The sequence below is a fragment of the Salvia splendens genome, chromosome 22 (genome assembly GCF_004379255.2).
Source record: "Salvia splendens isolate huo1 chromosome 22, SspV2, whole genome shotgun sequence".
NCBI lineage: Eukaryota > Viridiplantae > Streptophyta > Magnoliopsida > Lamiales > Lamiaceae > Salvia > Salvia splendens.
This window is the reverse complement of record NC_056053.1, coordinates 841,728-859,349: the sequence shown is the minus strand read 5'-3', so window position 1 is coordinate 859,349 and position 17,622 is coordinate 841,728. Positions and strand designations below refer to the sequence as shown.

Sequence of the window (17,622 nt, the reverse complement as noted above, 5' to 3'; positions counted from 1 at the left end):
GTAGTACTCCATGAATTAACGAATTGAATAATGTCGCATTGGAATCGAGATAATGCCTTTTGCCTTTTTGGATAATCATGCCATGCTAGAAATGAAACTCATATTCTCAGTCATTAATATTTTGAAAAAAATCATCACATTAACTTGGCGGAATGAGCTCTTCTACTGCCGCTTGAAGCTCGAAATTCTTTTGCCGAAGAAATGGAAATTGGAATGTGAAAGAGCTCTGTTGTTGATCATAATATTCGCACTAGAAACCGGGGATTTTAAAGAGGAATTGAATTCATTTTAGGGAACTCTGTTTTGGGGGATCCTAACCGTCGGAACCCCAAACTCCAGTTGTTGGTGCTGAAATTGGGAGGACATTCATCCATTATCTCCGAATTGCATGCAGCTTCGAGCCGCGCGGATTTCGAGGTATGGCTACATGCCCTCACTCATGTTTATCGTTGCTTCAATATACTTTTGTTTGCTCATTTTTTGTGGCTATTACGCGCAATTGTGCTCGTTGTCGATTTATTCAGGAGTAGCTCTGACCTAAGAATATTTTCAGTATTATCCCGTTTATGTATAAAAGGGTTATGGCGGAAGCCATGAGTAATGCGAAGCTTTTAGCTAAAAGAGGAAGATGTGCTCTCAATATTTCATTGGATTTAATTTGGAGTGCGTGGAACAATATACAGCTGTTGTCACTGCTTAACAAAGAAACTAGAAGAGAATCAAATCTTAACAACAAACAAACAATATACTATTGAAATAGCATAACTGTCTCCCAACAAGCTAAATGTACGAAGCTATGGACTGGCCGGTCTCTTCCTTTCTCTCATCAGCACTTCATCCAGCCATTAAAATGTTGAGGTATGGAGCTTGAAAGTACTACTCACCTGGCCAAAATTTTTGGGCATGTTTTGTTAGTTTGGGTTGGCATGTAATTAGGGCTGGATCAGGACTATTGTTTCTTATAAATAGCCATCTTTATTGTTGTAATTGTATAGAAAAAATGTAGTGCCAAATATCCCTGGCCTGGCACCATCCTCTGATGTAGTCTCGTGAGGAGGCATGCGTGCGACCAATTCTGATTTCTTTTTCTTGTTTTTGTTATTGTGTTGGGTTTATTTTCGTAAGATGAAACTCATCATCTAGATGAGAAAAAAAAATTGGTGTTTAATTGCAGACTTTGCAATGCTCATTGTCCAAAGTCCAAACCATATCTTTTTTTCATAGCTGACAAGAAAAAGCCCAAATCCTTATCATTCTTTTATTTTCAAATATGGTGGTGTTTTTGTCTTAAGCATGCTGAAAATGGTTTATCCATATCTGCTCTGACCCACCGTAAGCGACTCGTATTCCTTTTTGGGATGTCCCATCTTAAGTGAGCCATTTCCCTTTTTGGCAAAATAACGAAATTACTCCTGGACATAGAAACAAAAGATATGCTGATATCCAAAATTCTCTTACATGATTTAAATGGCTGTTTCTGCTCACCGTTTGTTCCCCTTTTCAAGTAATGCGTAAAAATGCTTACTGCTAACTTTTTCCCTCTAATTTTCAAGTTAGTTTACAGACATGTTTCTGGTGTTTTTGATTCTTGAATCTAGGTCTTATGTCCAGACCTTCAGTTTTTTGGTTAAAACTTGTCATTTGTTTCCTGGTCTATTTTTTTTCTTTAAGTGCTGCTTTGCCTCATACAACTTACCCTGTTAGTAAATCTACAAATGGTAATGGTACATTTGATAACTGATTTGTGTTTCATTTTTCCAGTCCCTAAGATGAGTTCCATGAACCTATATAGCACCAACAGTCTTGGAGAGCTTGGCATGGAAGCTGTTAAATTGGAGCAAGATATTAGAAGATCTTTGCAAGAAAATGAGACACAAATATATGATTCAATCTGTCTTGAAGAATCCAATTCAATTGTTAGAAGGACCGAATCTGAAAATATTAGAAGATTGATTGTTTTAAGTGCTCCAAATAGTGTCCAGGGTGTGGAGTGCTCTCCAATTGATGATTCAGGCTTTTGCTCGACATCATCAATATCTCCAGCCCCCATTTGTCGACAGTTCTGGAGAGCTGGAAACTATGAGGATATGCTTATTTCTAAACCACCATGTCTAAGTACTTTCCAATCTGAAATCTAAGTTGGTTGGCCATAATTTCAAATTCTCAGAACGCTAGCTAAAATGTGAATGCGACTCCCAAAAGGGATTCAAACTCGTGCAGTTGTCTGTATAGTAGGATTCTGATAGCTCATGAATATCATTGAGGATAATGTAGTCTTTATATGACATTTACATGGTAATCAAGAATTCTTTTTTTAATTGGCAGATCGCACTGGCTATCTTCATATACACCCCAAGTTTCTTCACTCTAATGCTACTTCTCATAAGTGGGCCTTTGGTGGTATGCGTCTTTTGATATTGTGCCCTATTTTGTCTTAGTTATATCATATTGGACATCTTTACCTATTATTTACTAGTATTATTTAGTTACATAGTAGTAAAATATTATACTTAAATTCTTATGTTTATTTCAAATTAAAATAATAAGAATATAACTATAAGTTATAATTGAATTACATAAATAGATTTTATATTATACAAATGTATTTACTAATGTAAATAATTTGAAATAAAATTTATTTCAGTTTTGAAATAAAATTACAAAGGCAATATGACTGGTAAAAGTTTAAATTTATTAAAGTATTTGAAATATTCATTTTATTATGCATATAATAGATGCAATATGGATCACAAAAGTTAAACAAATTAGAATAAGTAAATACATAAATTGGAGTATATAAAAAATGATTTTCACTAAGAAATAAAATGTTGAAATTAATATATAACTAAACTAGTAAAAATTTAGAAGAAAAGAAATGGATTAACAATATTGAAAAAAGGAGAGAATATTATCCCCTGAAAAAAAAGAGAGAATATTATCCCCACTAAGAATTGAATCATGGACCTCTTGGTTTATAGTCTAAAATAGCAATCACTTGATCTTCTAGCTTGTGCACCATCTTCTTTTCTCAAATTCTCATGTGGATTTAAAGTCTTGGAATTCGATCTTGTTTAAAATGATCCAATCAACCATACAATGACATAAAGTATAGAAATTCTCTCACTTGTTGAATCATTCGAAGAGTGGCCGAGCCATGAGAGTAAGCAAGACTTTGGTTATTTGAACACACATATATGTCATCACAGTTACAATAATAATATTTTAGCTACTTGCTTATTACTAAGGCGTTCAATTGTTATGATCCTTCAATGTACATAGATCGTTCAATTCCAATCACTCCATTTATGCAAAGTCCATTTTCTGTGTTGAATTGATGTCGTCATTATGCCTAGCATTTTTTCATAGCCCCATGAACATCTATCAAAAATAGTTCATAGTCGTTTATGTCAATATAGACTTTTTGGTTACAAATTTTAATCTATATGCAAAATCAAAATAAAAAAGGTGATATTGGAGATTAATTAATTTTGAAATAAAAAATAATGATCAAACTGCTTAATTACTGAAAAAAAAATCTATACAAACCTAAAAATCTACACGCCATGAAAGAAGTGCATGCATTCATCGTTACAGAAAACTCAAAATTCAAATCGAAAAAAAAAACACTCAAATTGTTCAATTCTCACTTCTTAGCAGCAGCTGAGCTCCATTTGAACTGAAAAATCCGCGCTGTATCCGAATCCGAAACCTGCTTGGATTGCGAGGGAACCAACGCCATTGAATTTGAATTCCAGAAGTGATGATCACTACTCTTAGCAATCTCCTCTCCATAAACCCAATCCTCTCCTTCCTTCTTCTGCTCGAAACCCCCCTTTTCGGAGCAGGAAATCGCCACCTTCCGCCAATTCCACCATATCCGCGCCATGGTATACATCAGAGAGAGGCAAATCAGCGTGGATGTGAACACAATCGCCACAATTATCCCCACAATTTGGGATTCCGGGAGTCGTTTCCTCGCTTTCAGCGACAACTCCGAACAAGAGATCAATGGCGGACCGCACAAGCCATCATTGTTGAGAAAGGAATTTGATGGAAATCCTGCGAAATTTGACAGCAATTGGCCGCGAAGGTGATTGTTCGAGAGATTCAGTCTGTGGAGACTCGACAATTTCCCCAACGAAGGTGGGATTTCGCCTTCTAGTTTGTTGGATGAGAGATTCAATCGCTCCAATTTCATCAGATTTCCCAGTGAAGAAGGGATTTTGTCGGATAATTGATTGAAGCTGAGGTCTAGTACGACTTGGAGCTCTCCGAGAGTGCCTATTTCCAATGGAATTGGGCCGGAGAGGCTGTTTTCCGATAACCTAAGCTCGTAAAGCTTCCTGCATTGTTGAATCGTGGGTGGGATTCCGCCGGAGAGATTGTTTCTCTGGAGGTTCAAGACATTCAAAAGGTAGAGGTTTCCGATTTCCGGTGGGATTGGACCTGACAGCATGTTGCTCCGGAGAGAAAGCTTGAGCAATTTCGAGCAATTCCCAATTTCAGGTGGGATATTTGCAGTGAAACTGTTTGATGAAAGATCTAGCTCACCTAGCTCCGTTATTCTCCCGAGCCACGTCGGAATAGGCCCTGACAAACGATTGTTGCTGAGGAGGAAGTGCTCGAGGCTCGTTAAACTGGAGAGATCAGTGTCAAGCTCCCCCGTAAGGTTGTTAAAGGATAAATCAAGAAGCTGGAGCTGCTTCAGCTGGCTGAAGTGAAGAGGAATGCCGCCGGTGAGGGAGTTGTGTGCGAGGCGGAGACGGATTAGGTTTGTGGATAATGTTGTAGGAATGCTTTCTGAGAAACTGTTGTTGGTTAAGTCTAATTTGGTTAGAGAATTTGAGCCACTAAAAGGAGCAATGCTGCCACTGAGCCTATTGTGTGAAAAATTGACAATGCTGAGGTTTTTGAGGTGGTGGAGAGATTCTGGGATTGGCCCTGATAGTGAATTGTTGTACAGAGTGATGAGGAAGAGCTCGGAGAGGAATCCAAACGTCGGTGGGATTGATCCTGACAGCATGTTATCAGCCAAGACTAAGCGTTGCAGCTTCCTGCAGTAGCCTAAACTGGATGGTATATTGCCGGATAATTCATTCTGCCTGAGTAGCAGATTGACAAGGTTCTTGAGCTTTCCTATGGTGGGAGGAATCGAGCCTGAAAATCGGTTTCCAAAGAAATCTAGGTCTGCTAAGCTCGAGCAGTTGGTTAGTTGTCTTGGAATGGGGCCAGACATTTGGTTGTCATACAGGTATAGTGTTGTGAGCTGCTGAAGTTTTCCGATTTCCAGTGGGATTCCGCCGGTGATCATGTTTCCAAAGAGGAATAAAGAGTTTAAGTTGGTCATGTTGCCTATTTGAGGAGGGATTTCTCCGGTGAAGCTGTTGTTGTTGAGCAGAAGATCAGTGAGGCTCTGCAGTGAGTCGAGGCTGGGTGGGAGAGCCCCGGATATGCTGTTCCCGGAAAGGTCCAGTTGGTGGAGTGACGAGCAGTTTAGGATATGCTCGGGGAAGCCACCAGAGATGTTGTTGTCAGCTAGGAAGAGGTGGTGGAGATTTGAGTTTTTGAGGCAGAGATTTGGAGGGATGGTGGTGAAGAGATTCTCAGACAGGGCTAGAACTTCAAGATTTTTCAGATTGGAGTTGAGGAGGCTTATGTTGCCTGAGAGATTGTTTCTAGATAGATCTAGAATCTCTAGCTGATCCAATCCGTTGAGCTCAACTGGGATTTCGCCTCCTAGCTTGTTTCCCTGCAGGTTTAAGTACTTCAAGTTCGATAAATGGCTCAGCTCCGGAGGGATTGCTCCGGACAGGCTGTTGTTGGCCAAGTTCAAGATTTGGAGTGACGAAAGAAGGCCTATGGTGGTGGGGATTCGCCTTTCGAATCTGTTGTTCGATGCAGCAAAGCTTCGAAGCTCGCTGCAGCCACTGATCTCCTCAGGTATCTCTCCATCGAAGCTGTTCTGCTGCAAGTCCAGAAACATCAGTTTCTTGAGATTTCCAATCTCTTTAGGTATGCTTCCATTGAAGTTGCAGTAGGCAAGGCCTAGAACTCTGAGTTCGGATAAGGCACCAATGTTTTGCAGGGCTTCGCCTGTGAGAAGATTGTCTCCTATCCTGAGGACTTCCAGCTGCCTCAGAAGGGCAATCTGCGGAGGGACAGTGCCATTGATCGAGTTCGAGAATAGGCGCAGTTCCTTCAGATTTCCGAGGTTTCCTATATCCGGAGGGATAGGGCCAGAGAGGGAGTTGAGAGATAAATCAAGTGTTTCAAGAAAAGTGAGTTTTGAGAAGTGTTGGGATATGGCTCCATTGAGGCCAGAATTTGAGAGATTTAGTGATATGATGTGTTTTTTGTCGTCTCCACATGTGATCCCATTCCATGTACACATGCTGGTTTCTTGCAGCCAGGTGTCGAGAGCTCCAAGAGGGTCGATGAATTCGGATTTTATCCGAAGGAGCCAGTACGAATCATCATCGGGTGTAGCATCTACGAGACCGGGGTGATTGAGAGAAGCAACAAGGATTGTGAAAGAAAGAATTAGATGGGAAAGTTGAAGTATTGTTGTTGTCATTTGGGAATCTTGAGGATGTGATAAGGGAAAGAGTATGGTTGGGAATTATGTAGTTTGGATTTTGGAGAAGAAAATGAGTTTTTAAGGTTATGTTTCTTCACTTTTCTCCTTTTGGAGATTTTGCTAAAAGTTGGGATATTTTTAGAGTTTGTCACAACAATGATAGTAGTGTGGAGCATGATTCTTAATTGCATTAGATGGGAAGAAACAAAAGAAGATAAGAAAAAGGTGGGGAAAGAGCTATGGAAGAATTCCACTAGACCATGTTTGGAAGAATTCAAAATGTTAGGTGGGGGTAACCCTAAGTCTATTTGGATACCTACAAAATCCCATTATTGATTGCTATATAAAGTTTGATCTTTGATGTGTCAGTGAGACAATAATAGTTCGAGTTAGAGACTTTTTTTAATACAACTTACTAATCGATCGTAAATAGTACATAGTTCGAGTTAAAAACTCTTTCAGACATTCTGAACTAGTAAAACATTAATAGTTCGAGACTTTTTTCGAATACAACTTACTAATTAATCATAAATAGTTTGAGTCAAAAACTCTTTCGTACATTCTGAACTAATAAAACATTAATATAGTTCGAGTTAGAGACATTTTTAAGGTACGGTAGGTTTAAAAACTTAAATAATTCGAGTTAGAGACTCTATTCTGAAATAGATATTTGAGTATGAGTACAGTGTGCTCGAATGTAATTTACTAGTATTTGTTAATTTTGCAAATTCAATTAGCCAGAATATTATGAAATCAAATAAAAAACCACAAAACAACAAAGGAGTTGTACAGAATTTATATAAGATTTCTTTGAAGTTGACTTTCAAGTTTCAAGAGATGAGATCAGATGGAATTATGCAACTGTCAACTTAATTGGTAGATATCCATTATGCCGTTGCTTTGACGACGATTTAATATATTTATCATAATCAATGAATACATCTAATTACTTAGTATTAATTTTTTCCAAATTTTCCAACTTATCAACTCTATCTCAATCTTTAAAACTTATAGTACTATCCATTAAATCCATCGTTTTATAAAAATTATTCTGAAAAATAAAATTAAAAATAAATGTAATATATTAATATTCCCGTTTATAACTTGGTATTTTTTGGTGAGAAAAACCATAGCTCATCTTTCAAATGCCACATTTCCACTATTGAGTGAAATTCTGATAAAATAAAATGATAAAGAGCTGGTACAATTATTAAAAAGTTAAAAATAAAATTGATCAATTCCAAAAGTTAAGATAAAATTGATAAAACCACAAAACCCGGGATAGTTTCGACCCGGCTCGACTCGGGCCCCAGCTAAGCTGTAGTAAGCACCCTAACGAAGCGTGTGCCCTTGTGATCCCTACTAGCTCAACCTATTCTGTTTTATTCAAGATAGTCAAATACCATAAATTATGGTTCAATTTAATTAATTCCTTCTGCTTCATTAGGTATTTGACAGATAATCCTCTCTTCTTTAACCAAATCCCACCTAATATCCATTTTAATAACGGAAAGAAACAGATAACAAGAACTGCCCCCTTTTACTAATCAACCCTCAACATCATGCAAGAAAACCTAAAGCTAGGACCAAAACCTTTACAACGAAACACCATACTACCTTTTCCCATGAAAAAATACTCATATTTTTCCATTTTGGTCTGTCTATCAAAATTAGTCTTTACTAATTTATGGTAAATTTTCTCTTTCTTGTGAGGTGGGTTCCATTTTCGACTAACAATATTTTTGTGGACGGATGTAGATATGTAGTATATGTTACGACGTAGACGTAACATATATGTGAGGACAAAAGTTGTCAACTCCAAGAATGCAATAATCTTTGATAGTGAAGTTACATACATGCATGCATTACTTAGTTTCTCTATTTAACTTTGTTATATTTTTCAAGATTTCATAGTTGCTTAGTAGTCCATGATTTGGGAGAAACAACCACTAGGACTGGAGAAGGATAACTTTTTTCATGGACCAATGTCACTATGATTACTTTATTTATTTCCCCTCACTATACTTTCAACTTATTGGATATATGTCATCATAGATTCATAGGTGAAAGCTGAATTAAATCACTTTATCCTTCTTTTCTTCTTCTTTTATTTTTTCAATTTATTATTTTGGAGTTGTAAAGCACCCCATGAGAAAAATGAGTTCAAACAAACAAAATCTTTCATCTTTAGAAAAAGTTCTATTTATATTGAAACATATTGGAAAACGCTGAAAATTAGAGAAATCAAACATGATTAATTAAAAAAATCCACCTCCAATTTAAATTTAGTACACCTAAGAATTTGGCGAGTTGACTTATTGTTCCATCGTCATGGAGTATTATATTAAGCACGACATCTATGATCTATCAAACTTTTCACAAACTAGAGATTTTTAATTAAAGTGAAGGGGACATTTTCTAAATCACCCTTGACATTAGGACATATTAAAAACTAGTAACCCAAAATGCAACAAGTGGTGTGCTCTTACACGTGGCAGTGTGAGAGCACATTTTGCTTAATAGCCCGCAACATTGTGCTTTTTGCGGTAGAGTACGCTAGTACGTGCTCAAGAAGCACCTATGCGCATACTCGACTCAAATCTCAACTCCATTCATTTAAAAGCATTGGCAAACTATTTTTGCTTGTCAAATAGAAGGATTAAGGTGAATTATGAAATATTATTAGTTTGTTACCAATTTAACAAGAGTGTGCAAAAAGTACTAAATTAATTAAATAAATAGAGTCTGGTCCAACAATTAACATCATCTAAGAGAATTTTTTCTTGTCTCCACCTAATACTGTCATGTTACAAAATGTTCCAATCCATAGTAAAACAAACAGAATGCAAACACAGGATTAATACCTAACTCTCAAATTTAAATTTGAGAATGTATTGAAGAGAATAATTGAGATTGACTTATCACTACCAAATAAACCAAGGAATGATAAATAAGTTGTAACTTCCAAAGGAGAAGGTACAATTATTGATACCTTGAGTATGCAATTGGTATGCATATTGCTATAAGTATTATGGGAAACGAACAAACAAAAATGTCCAAAGTCCCAACAATAAAAAACAAAATAAAATAATCCTTACTATCCTTCGATCTTGTTATTTACTATGTATGAGTTTATTTATCTGGTTTGAAATAGTATTCCAAAACAGCACCATCACAGAGGAAATTACTGTCGATGAACATAATTCAAATTTTGCCAACCAACTTTAGACGATACGATACAACAAGCGAAGTTTGCCAACGGACAGCTATCCATCATTGATTAGCGACGGATAGTCCCGCGACATACTTTTCGTCGCTGATCTTCAGAATGAACAAATAGTAAACGTATTTGTTCGATCACGTTAAAATGAAGTGATGGATCCGCGAATTTCTGATGTTAATAAATGCCGGTAGAGAATAAAGACTACGACACAAAGAATTTACGTGGTTCGATTTACTGAAGTAAATCTACGTCCACGGGAAGAAAGGGAGGGCAAGATTGTATTGCTTGATCTGGGATTACAGCTTACAACACAGACTTGCTATATGCTATTTTATCTCTAGAGAGCTTAACCCTTTTCTATCTGATCTAAGTTCTATTTATACATTGAACTAAGGTCGTGGTTTGCAGCCCCACTAACAAGATCGTGGGTGAGCAATAACTGCTCAATAACTGCTTCGTACCACTAAATAGATCATGGGTATAGCGGAGGTCGTGGAGGCCTTTCATGAGTCCACTAACTCCTAGTTCGGTCGAATGCTGAGACCGAACTGCTGGACTTTACCGATCAGCTCTTGCCGATCTGAGAGGAGAGCTTGACTGGTCGGCTTTTACCGAGCTGTAGGCTGAGTCCGAACTCTTTGGTCGTGCCGAACTCTTTGGTGCCGAACAGATACTCTTTCTTGGGCTCTGGGCTGATGGGCCGTCACTGTTATTGGGCTTGCCATTAGGATCGGACTTTCCCTTATTGCAGTTCGTTTCAGACGAAGTGCTTATTAAGCTGAATTGCGGTCTTGTATCCTCCTTGGAAGCTTGGACTCACAATCGTTGGCTTATTGCAGTTCGTTTCAGACGGACTGCTTGTTAAGCTGAATTGTGGTCTTATATCCTCCTTAGAAGCTTGGACTCACAATAGTCTTTAATAATCGATCTAAAAAGGGGATCAGTCTTTAAAGAACGATATACCTTGGTACCATTTGTAAGAGACGACAAGCACATAGAGACAAAACACATAGAGAAAATATGAAAAAGACGAAAGAAAAAACTTTAAACTTTTTATAAAACGACAAGTAAAAGGTACAAGTAAAAAACAAACAAATAAAAACATATACCCCTATGACCGAACTAGACACGAGACGGACTGACCGGACCTTTGTCTCTTACAAGTGGAACTTCTTGAGGTTGGAGACGTGCCATGTTCGGGGTACTTGTTCTCCTGACATGTGAGTCAATTTATAAGACCCTTTGCCGAGGACTTCTGACACCCGATATGGACCCTCCCATGTGGGTTCGAGTTTGCCCAGCTTTTCTGCTCGGCTTACTTCGTTGTTTCTCAAGACGAGATCTCCCACTTGAAATTGAAGCTTTTTCACCCTTTGGTTATAATACCGGGCTACTTGCTCCTTATACTTGGCTGCTTTTATGCACGCCAATTCTCTTCTTTCTTCGGCGAGATCTAGTTCTGCTCTCAGTCCGTCGTCATTCATTTCTGAGGAGAAATTTAGAGTTCGGGGACTGGGTACGCCGATCTCCACCGGAATTACGGCTTCAGTGCCATACACCAGACTATACGGAGTTTCACCGTTGGAGGTTTTGGGTGTAGTTCGGTAGGACCATAGGACTTGAGGGAGATTTTCTACCCATTGTCCTTTGGCTTGTTCTAACCGAGCTTTTAACCCTTTCACCAGAATCCGGTTCGTTACTTCCGTTTGTCCGTTTGCTTGGGGATGGGAGACCGAAGTGAACCGCTGTTGAATGTTCAGCTCTTGGCACCAATTCTTGAACGTCTTGTCGGTGAACTGAGTCCCATTATCCGAGATGAGGATGTGGGGTATGCCAAATCGGCACACTATGTTCTTCCAGACGAAGTCCAATGCCTTTGAGCTCGTTATCGTAGCTAATGGTTCCGCCTCCACCCACTTCGTGAAGTAGTCCACGGCAACGATAAGGAATTTCATTTGCCGAGGAGCTTGAGGAAGTGGTCCCACTATGTCTATGCCCCATTGCATGAAAGGCCAAGGGCTTTGCATAGTGTATAGATCGGTCTGCGGCATCCTTGGGACATTTGCATGAATTTGGCACTTCGTACACTTCTTGACGAGCTGTACTGCCTCTTGTACCATGGTTGGCCAATAATATCCCCATCTCAGAACTTTTTTAGCTAAAGCTCTGGCTCCGATGTGGCTACCGCACGATCCTTCATGAACTTCTCTGAGGATGTAGTCCGTCTCTTCTGGTCCTACGCACCGCAATAACGGCTGGAGGTAAGACTTTCTAAAGAGGACTCCTTCATGAAGTTCGTACCGAAGTGCTCGGCACGTGATCTTCCGAGCTTCTCTCTTATCCTCGGGCAATTGTCCTTGATCCAGATACTGCAAGATCGGCGTCATCCAGTTCGGCGAGCTGGATACTGAATGTACCTCGGCTTCATCAATGCTTCGATGCATTAATTCTTCCGCCTTTGAGCTCGGATCTGAGGCCAACTTACTTAAGGTATCTGCTCGGCTATTTTCCGCTCTAGGAATGCGGATTATCCGAAAATAGGAGAAACTTCGGCTGATGCTTCGCGCTTTGTCCAAATACTTCTTCATTCTCTCGTCACGAGCTTCACTTGTACCCAACATGTGATTTACTATGACTTGTGAATCACAATGGACTTTGAGAGATTTGACGAGCAGACTTTGCGCTAACTGGAGTCCGGCCAGGAGGGCTTCGTACTCGGCTTCATTATTAGTAGTGGGGAATAGGAACCGAAGTGAGTAGGTTACCTCGTGTCCGTCGGGAGCGACAAGTAGAATACCAGCTCCACTTCCCATCTTGTTTGAAGCTCCATCTACGAATCCGCCCCAGCAGTCCGGCGGCTCTACTTCGGATTCCAAGGGCTGTGCTAGTTCGGCATTGGCAGAATTCTTCTGTTCGGCAATAACAGGAATTGCTTGATCGAACTTTGCTTCCGCAAGAAAATCTGCCAAGGCTTGTCCCTTGATGGCTTTCCGAGGTAGATATTCAATTGTGTGCTCTCCCAACTCTATAGCCCACTTGGCGATTCTGCCTGATGCTTCTGGTTTGGTCAACACTTGCCGAAGTGGCAGATCAGTTAAGACGCATACCTTGTGAGCATAGAAGTATGGCCGCAGTCTCCTTGCTGCATTTACTAATGCCAGAGCAATCTTTTCCAGTGGTTGATACCTGGTTTCTGGACCTCTTAATGCTCGGCTTGTAAAATAGATGGGAAGCTGCTTTAGGCCTTCTTCTCGTACAAGCACCGCGCTGATGGTTTGATCCGATGCCGCTAAGTATAAGAATATTACTTCGGCTTCGGTTGGAGCAGAGAGAATAGGAAGCTCGGCTAGATAACTTTTGAGCTCGTCAAAGGCCTTTTTCTGCTCGGCTCCCCACTCAAACTTTGGTGCCTTTTTCAACACCTTGAAGAACGGCAGTTGCTTTTCGGCTGCTTGGGAAAGGAATCGATTCAGTGCGGCTAGACATCCGGTTAGCCTTTGCACGTCATGTATGGACTTCGGCATTGCCATGTTCTGAACGACTTGAACTTTTGAGGGGTTTGCCTTGAGTCCGTCCTTAGAAACCCAACAACCCAGAAACTTTCCCGAATCTACCAAAAAGGTACACTTTTGGGGATTAAGTTTGAGGTTGGCTTTCTTGAGCACGTTGAGAGTGGACTTGAGGTTGTGCTCGTACTCCGAAGTGCTTTTGCTTTTGACGACTATATCGTCAACATACACTTCGACCTCCTTTCCAATCAGGTGCCGAAAAAGCTTGTCTACCATCCTTTGATAAGTGGCTCCGGCATTCTTTAAACCGAATGGCATCTTTTTATAAGCGAAAATGCCGAAATCAGTAATGAAGGCCGTTTTTGAAGCGTCAATCTCATCCATTAAAACTTGATGGTATCCTTTGTACAGATCAAGAAAACAAAAAATTTCAAAGCCTATCAAAGCTTCTACTTTTTTATCTATGTTCGGAAGGGGATAGCAATCTTTGGGACAGTGCTTATTTAGATCGGTGAAATCTATGCACATCCGCCATCCTCCTTCCTTTTTCTTGATCATGACAGGATTGGCCACCCACGAAGGATACTTCACTTCGAATAACACATCCGCCTTCAATAATTGACGGACTTCGTCATGGATGACTTGACTTCGTTCTGCCGCAAAGAGTCTTTGCTTCTGTTTTATCGGCCGGACTGAAGGATCAATATTTAACCGATGAGTGATTACCTCGGGGGGCACTCCGGTCATGTCCAACGGAGACCATGCAAAGACGTCTTTATACTCCTTGAGGAGCTGGATGGTTTTTTCCCGAAGTAGGGGCGTTCCCGCGAAGCCGATCTTAACCGTTCTGGATGGATCGTCTTCGTACAGCTGAACTGTCATCGAGTTCGGCTCCGGTATGACTTCGGTCATCGCCTCTGACTCCGGCTGCTGTGATTGCTATGCTTGGTGGTGCCGATCTGACTGCTCGGCACTTCTAAGCGCAATTTGCAGACATTCCTTTGCTCTCTTTTGGTCACCTCGGATGACCGCTATCCCTCCTTTAGTAGGGATCTTGATGGTGAGGTGATAGGTGGAGCAAACGGCCCGAACTGTGTTGAGCCAGTCTCTTCCCAGGATGACGTTGTACGGGGACCGAGCTTTCACCACGAAAAACTCAATCATCGTACTGGAGCTAGTAGGCGCTTTCCCCACCGTGATCGGAAGGCTGATAATACCTTCAGGGCGGGTGTCCTCCTGGGTGAAGCTCTTCAGGGGAAGCGGAGCCGGACTGAGCCGAGCTGGGTCCACTTCTAGTTTGTCGAAGCACTCTTTAAAAAGAATGCTAACCGACGCTCCTGTATCCACAAACACCCTGTGGATCAGTTTGTTTGCCACTCCGGCTTGGATGACAATGGCGTCTTGGTGAGGAGAGATGGCCGGGACGGGATCAGCAGCCGAGAACGTAATCACTTCGTCCTGCTTCAGCCTTTTATGCGTTGGCTCCTCTCGATTGGAGCCTCTGCGTTCTGACTTTAGGGACGACTTGGTCTTCCCGGCAGGGAGCGCGTCAATAGTCTGGATTACTCCATCATATTGCGGCTCGTCATCGTCTTCGGGATCCGGCTGCCTTTTCGGATCCTGAGGAGCGCAGTTCGCACCACTCTGCTTTTTATTCTTCTTTGGCTGCTTGCTTCGGTATTTTTTCAATGTCCCTGCCTTCACAAGAACATCGATACCTGCAGCCAAGTTTCTGCACTCCTCAGTATCGTGACCGTGGTCTTGATGGTAGGAGCAGTAGCTATCCTGTGGTCGGCGCGCGGCTGATTTCGTCATCCGCTTTGGCTTTTCGAATAGGTCAGAGTGCAGTTCGAAAATTTCCGCTCTCGGCTTGTTCAGCGGTACGAACTGAGCGGGCGGCTTCTCGGGATTGAGACGAGGTCCCAATCTGTCTTGCACCGGAGCCCTTTGAATTCTTTCAAATGGAGTCCGGCGAGGATGCCCCTGATCGCTATGATCGGGCTTCCTTCTGTCTCCTCGGGTCGATGAGCTGTCTAACGACCGTTTGCGACGGTCTGCCTCATCGGCCCGGGAGTACTGGTCCGCAATGTCCCACATTTCCTGAGCTGTCTGCGGACCGCACTCAACGAGCTTCCTGTAGAGAGCTCCGGGCAGGATTCCATTTTGGAATGCCGAGATGACAAGCAGATCGTTGAGATCGTCTACTTGCAGGCATTCCTTGTGGAATCTTGTCATAAAGTCGCTGATTTTTTCGTCGCGACCTTGACGAATGGAAAGCAGCTGAGCCGAAGTGATTCGGGCTTCCGCTTTCTGAAAGAACCTCCTGTGGAAGGCATCCATTAGATCTCGGTAAGATCTGATGCTGCCCTGGGGGAGGCTATCGAACCACCTTCTCGCGTTCCCGATGAGCAGCTCGGGAAACAGCTTGCACATGTGGACCTCGTTGAGACCCTGGTTCGCCATGTTATATTGATAGCGCCCCAAGAAATCGTGAGGGTCCACGAGCCCGTCGTAAGTCATCGACGGAGTTCGGTAGTTCTGTGGTAGGGGAGTTCGGGTGATGTCGTCCGAGAACGGAGTCTTCAGTGCTCCGTACACGGCGAATCCGATATCTCGTCGGTATGGAGGAGATTGAGTTCTCCTGTGATTCCGGTACCGAGGAGGAACTGGAACATGTGGGGGACGGGGATTCTTTCTCCTGGGAGATGCGACACTACTGCGGTAGTGACTTTCTTGTGCGGAGGGAGAAGGAGAATCCGCCGTTTTCGTCTCCGGCTGCTTTTGGCTTTTTCGCAGGAAGGTTAAGAATTCCTCCTGCTTCGCCGCCAAAAACTGCTTGACAGCCTCATTCAAATCGGGCTGCTGGGAAGACTCAGTGGGACGATTTTTGGAGCGGCTTGTTTCTTCGCCATGAGAACTGGTGGTGGATTTATCCCTAGGCTGTTTTCCAGACCTATGGGATGGATTGGCTTCCTCCTGGTTCTCACGGGCAGGAATACGGGTACTCTGCGATCTGGTATGCATTTTTTGAGTGGAAAAAATGGATCAAAAATTCGCTTTATCACAAATTTTGTTCTCTGCTTCCCACAGACGGCGCCAGTGATGGATCCGCGAATTTCTGATGTTAATAAATGCCGGTAGAGAATAAAGACTACGACACAAAGAATTTACGTGGTTCGATTTACTGAAGTAAATCTACGTCCACGGGAAGAAAGGGAGGGCAAGATTGTATTGCTTGATCTGGGATTACAGCTTACAACACAGACTTGCTATATGCTATTTTATCTCTAGAGAGCTTAACCCTTTTCTATCTGATCTAAGTTCTATTTATACATTGAACTAAGGTCGTGGTTTGCAGCCCCACTAACAAGATCGTGGGTGAGCAATAACTGCTCAATAACTGCTTCGTACCACTAAATAGATCGTGGGTATAGCGGAGGTCGTGGAGGCCTTTCATGAGTCCACTAACTCCTAGTTCGGTCGAATGCTGAGACCGAACTGCTGGACTTTACCGATCAGCTCTTGCCGATCTGAGAGGAGAGCTTGACTGGTCGGCTTTTACCGAGCTGTAGGCTGAGTCCGAACTCTTTGGTCGTGCCGAACTCTTTGGTGCCGAACAGATACTCTTTCTTGGGCTCTGGGCTGATGGGCCGTCACTGTTATTGGGCTTGCCATTAGGGTTTAGTTCGTACCCCATCATGAAGTTTCAGACATGTAGACCAATTGGAACCCCTTGTTATTATTACAAAAATCTAACATGCTTTTTATGGGGGCTGATCTAATTAAAACAACAATTTTCTTAGCCACAAATCTAACATACTTTCAGTTGAACCATTTTTCACTTTCTGAATTATGCTTCCATACTTGAAAGAGTAATCACCTTTTATTAATGGAAAATGGATTTCATGACTATCAATATATATGTCATCTCTTTAGAAAGAGAAAATGTTCATATTTCTCTTTCAATCATTTTTTTTCTATATCTTCTTCACCATTCAAATTTGGATTAAAACTCATTTTAGGTGGGTTTATACCTAAAAAGGAAAATAAAAGACATTCGTTACGTATGATTTGACTTGCTAGGCTCCAATGATATAGACTCTTGTAAATTAACTTTTTACACAATTTTTTTAAAATATTTTCCTATATAATATATTTCCTCTGTCCACACAAAAAATGTTTCACTTTGTCCCTTTGATACGTCCGCGATTTAAAATTTCATTTACTTTTTCTCATAATAAATGGACCACGCACTCCACAAAATCATCACACCTAAGAATATCAATCGAGTCAGTCCATTGTGTCGAGTCAAA

At 41.3% G+C, this 17,622-nt stretch overlaps 1 protein-coding gene and 1 long non-coding RNA gene across 2 annotated transcripts; one reads left to right on the top strand and one right to left on the bottom strand.

Annotated features, from left to right (window-relative positions):
- The first annotated feature begins 726 nt into the window (after window positions 1-726).
- LOC121787456 lies at window positions 727-2,324 on the top strand. Its single transcript, XR_006047499.1, has 2 exons — window positions 727-858; window positions 1,762-2,324. It is a non-coding gene; the product is annotated as an uncharacterized LOC121787456 (long non-coding RNA).
- A 1,164-nt stretch (window positions 2,325-3,488) lies between these two features.
- Window positions 3,489-6,802, bottom strand: LOC121787062 (LRR receptor-like serine/threonine-protein kinase GSO1). Its single transcript, XM_042185675.1, has one exon. It carries the CDS (start codon window positions 6,572-6,574, stop codon window positions 3,644-3,646), a length of 2,931 nt encoding a protein of 976 aa, XP_042041609.1. The 5' UTR covers window positions 6,575-6,802; the 3' UTR covers window positions 3,489-3,643.
- Between the last annotated feature and the right edge of the window lie 10,820 nt (window positions 6,803-17,622).

What these genes read in the sequence shown, in the direction of transcription:
- LOC121787062 (XM_042185675.1), bottom strand. Translation starts at nt 6,574, where the DNA reads ATGACAACAACAATACTTCAACTTTCCCATCTAATTCTTTCTTTCACA.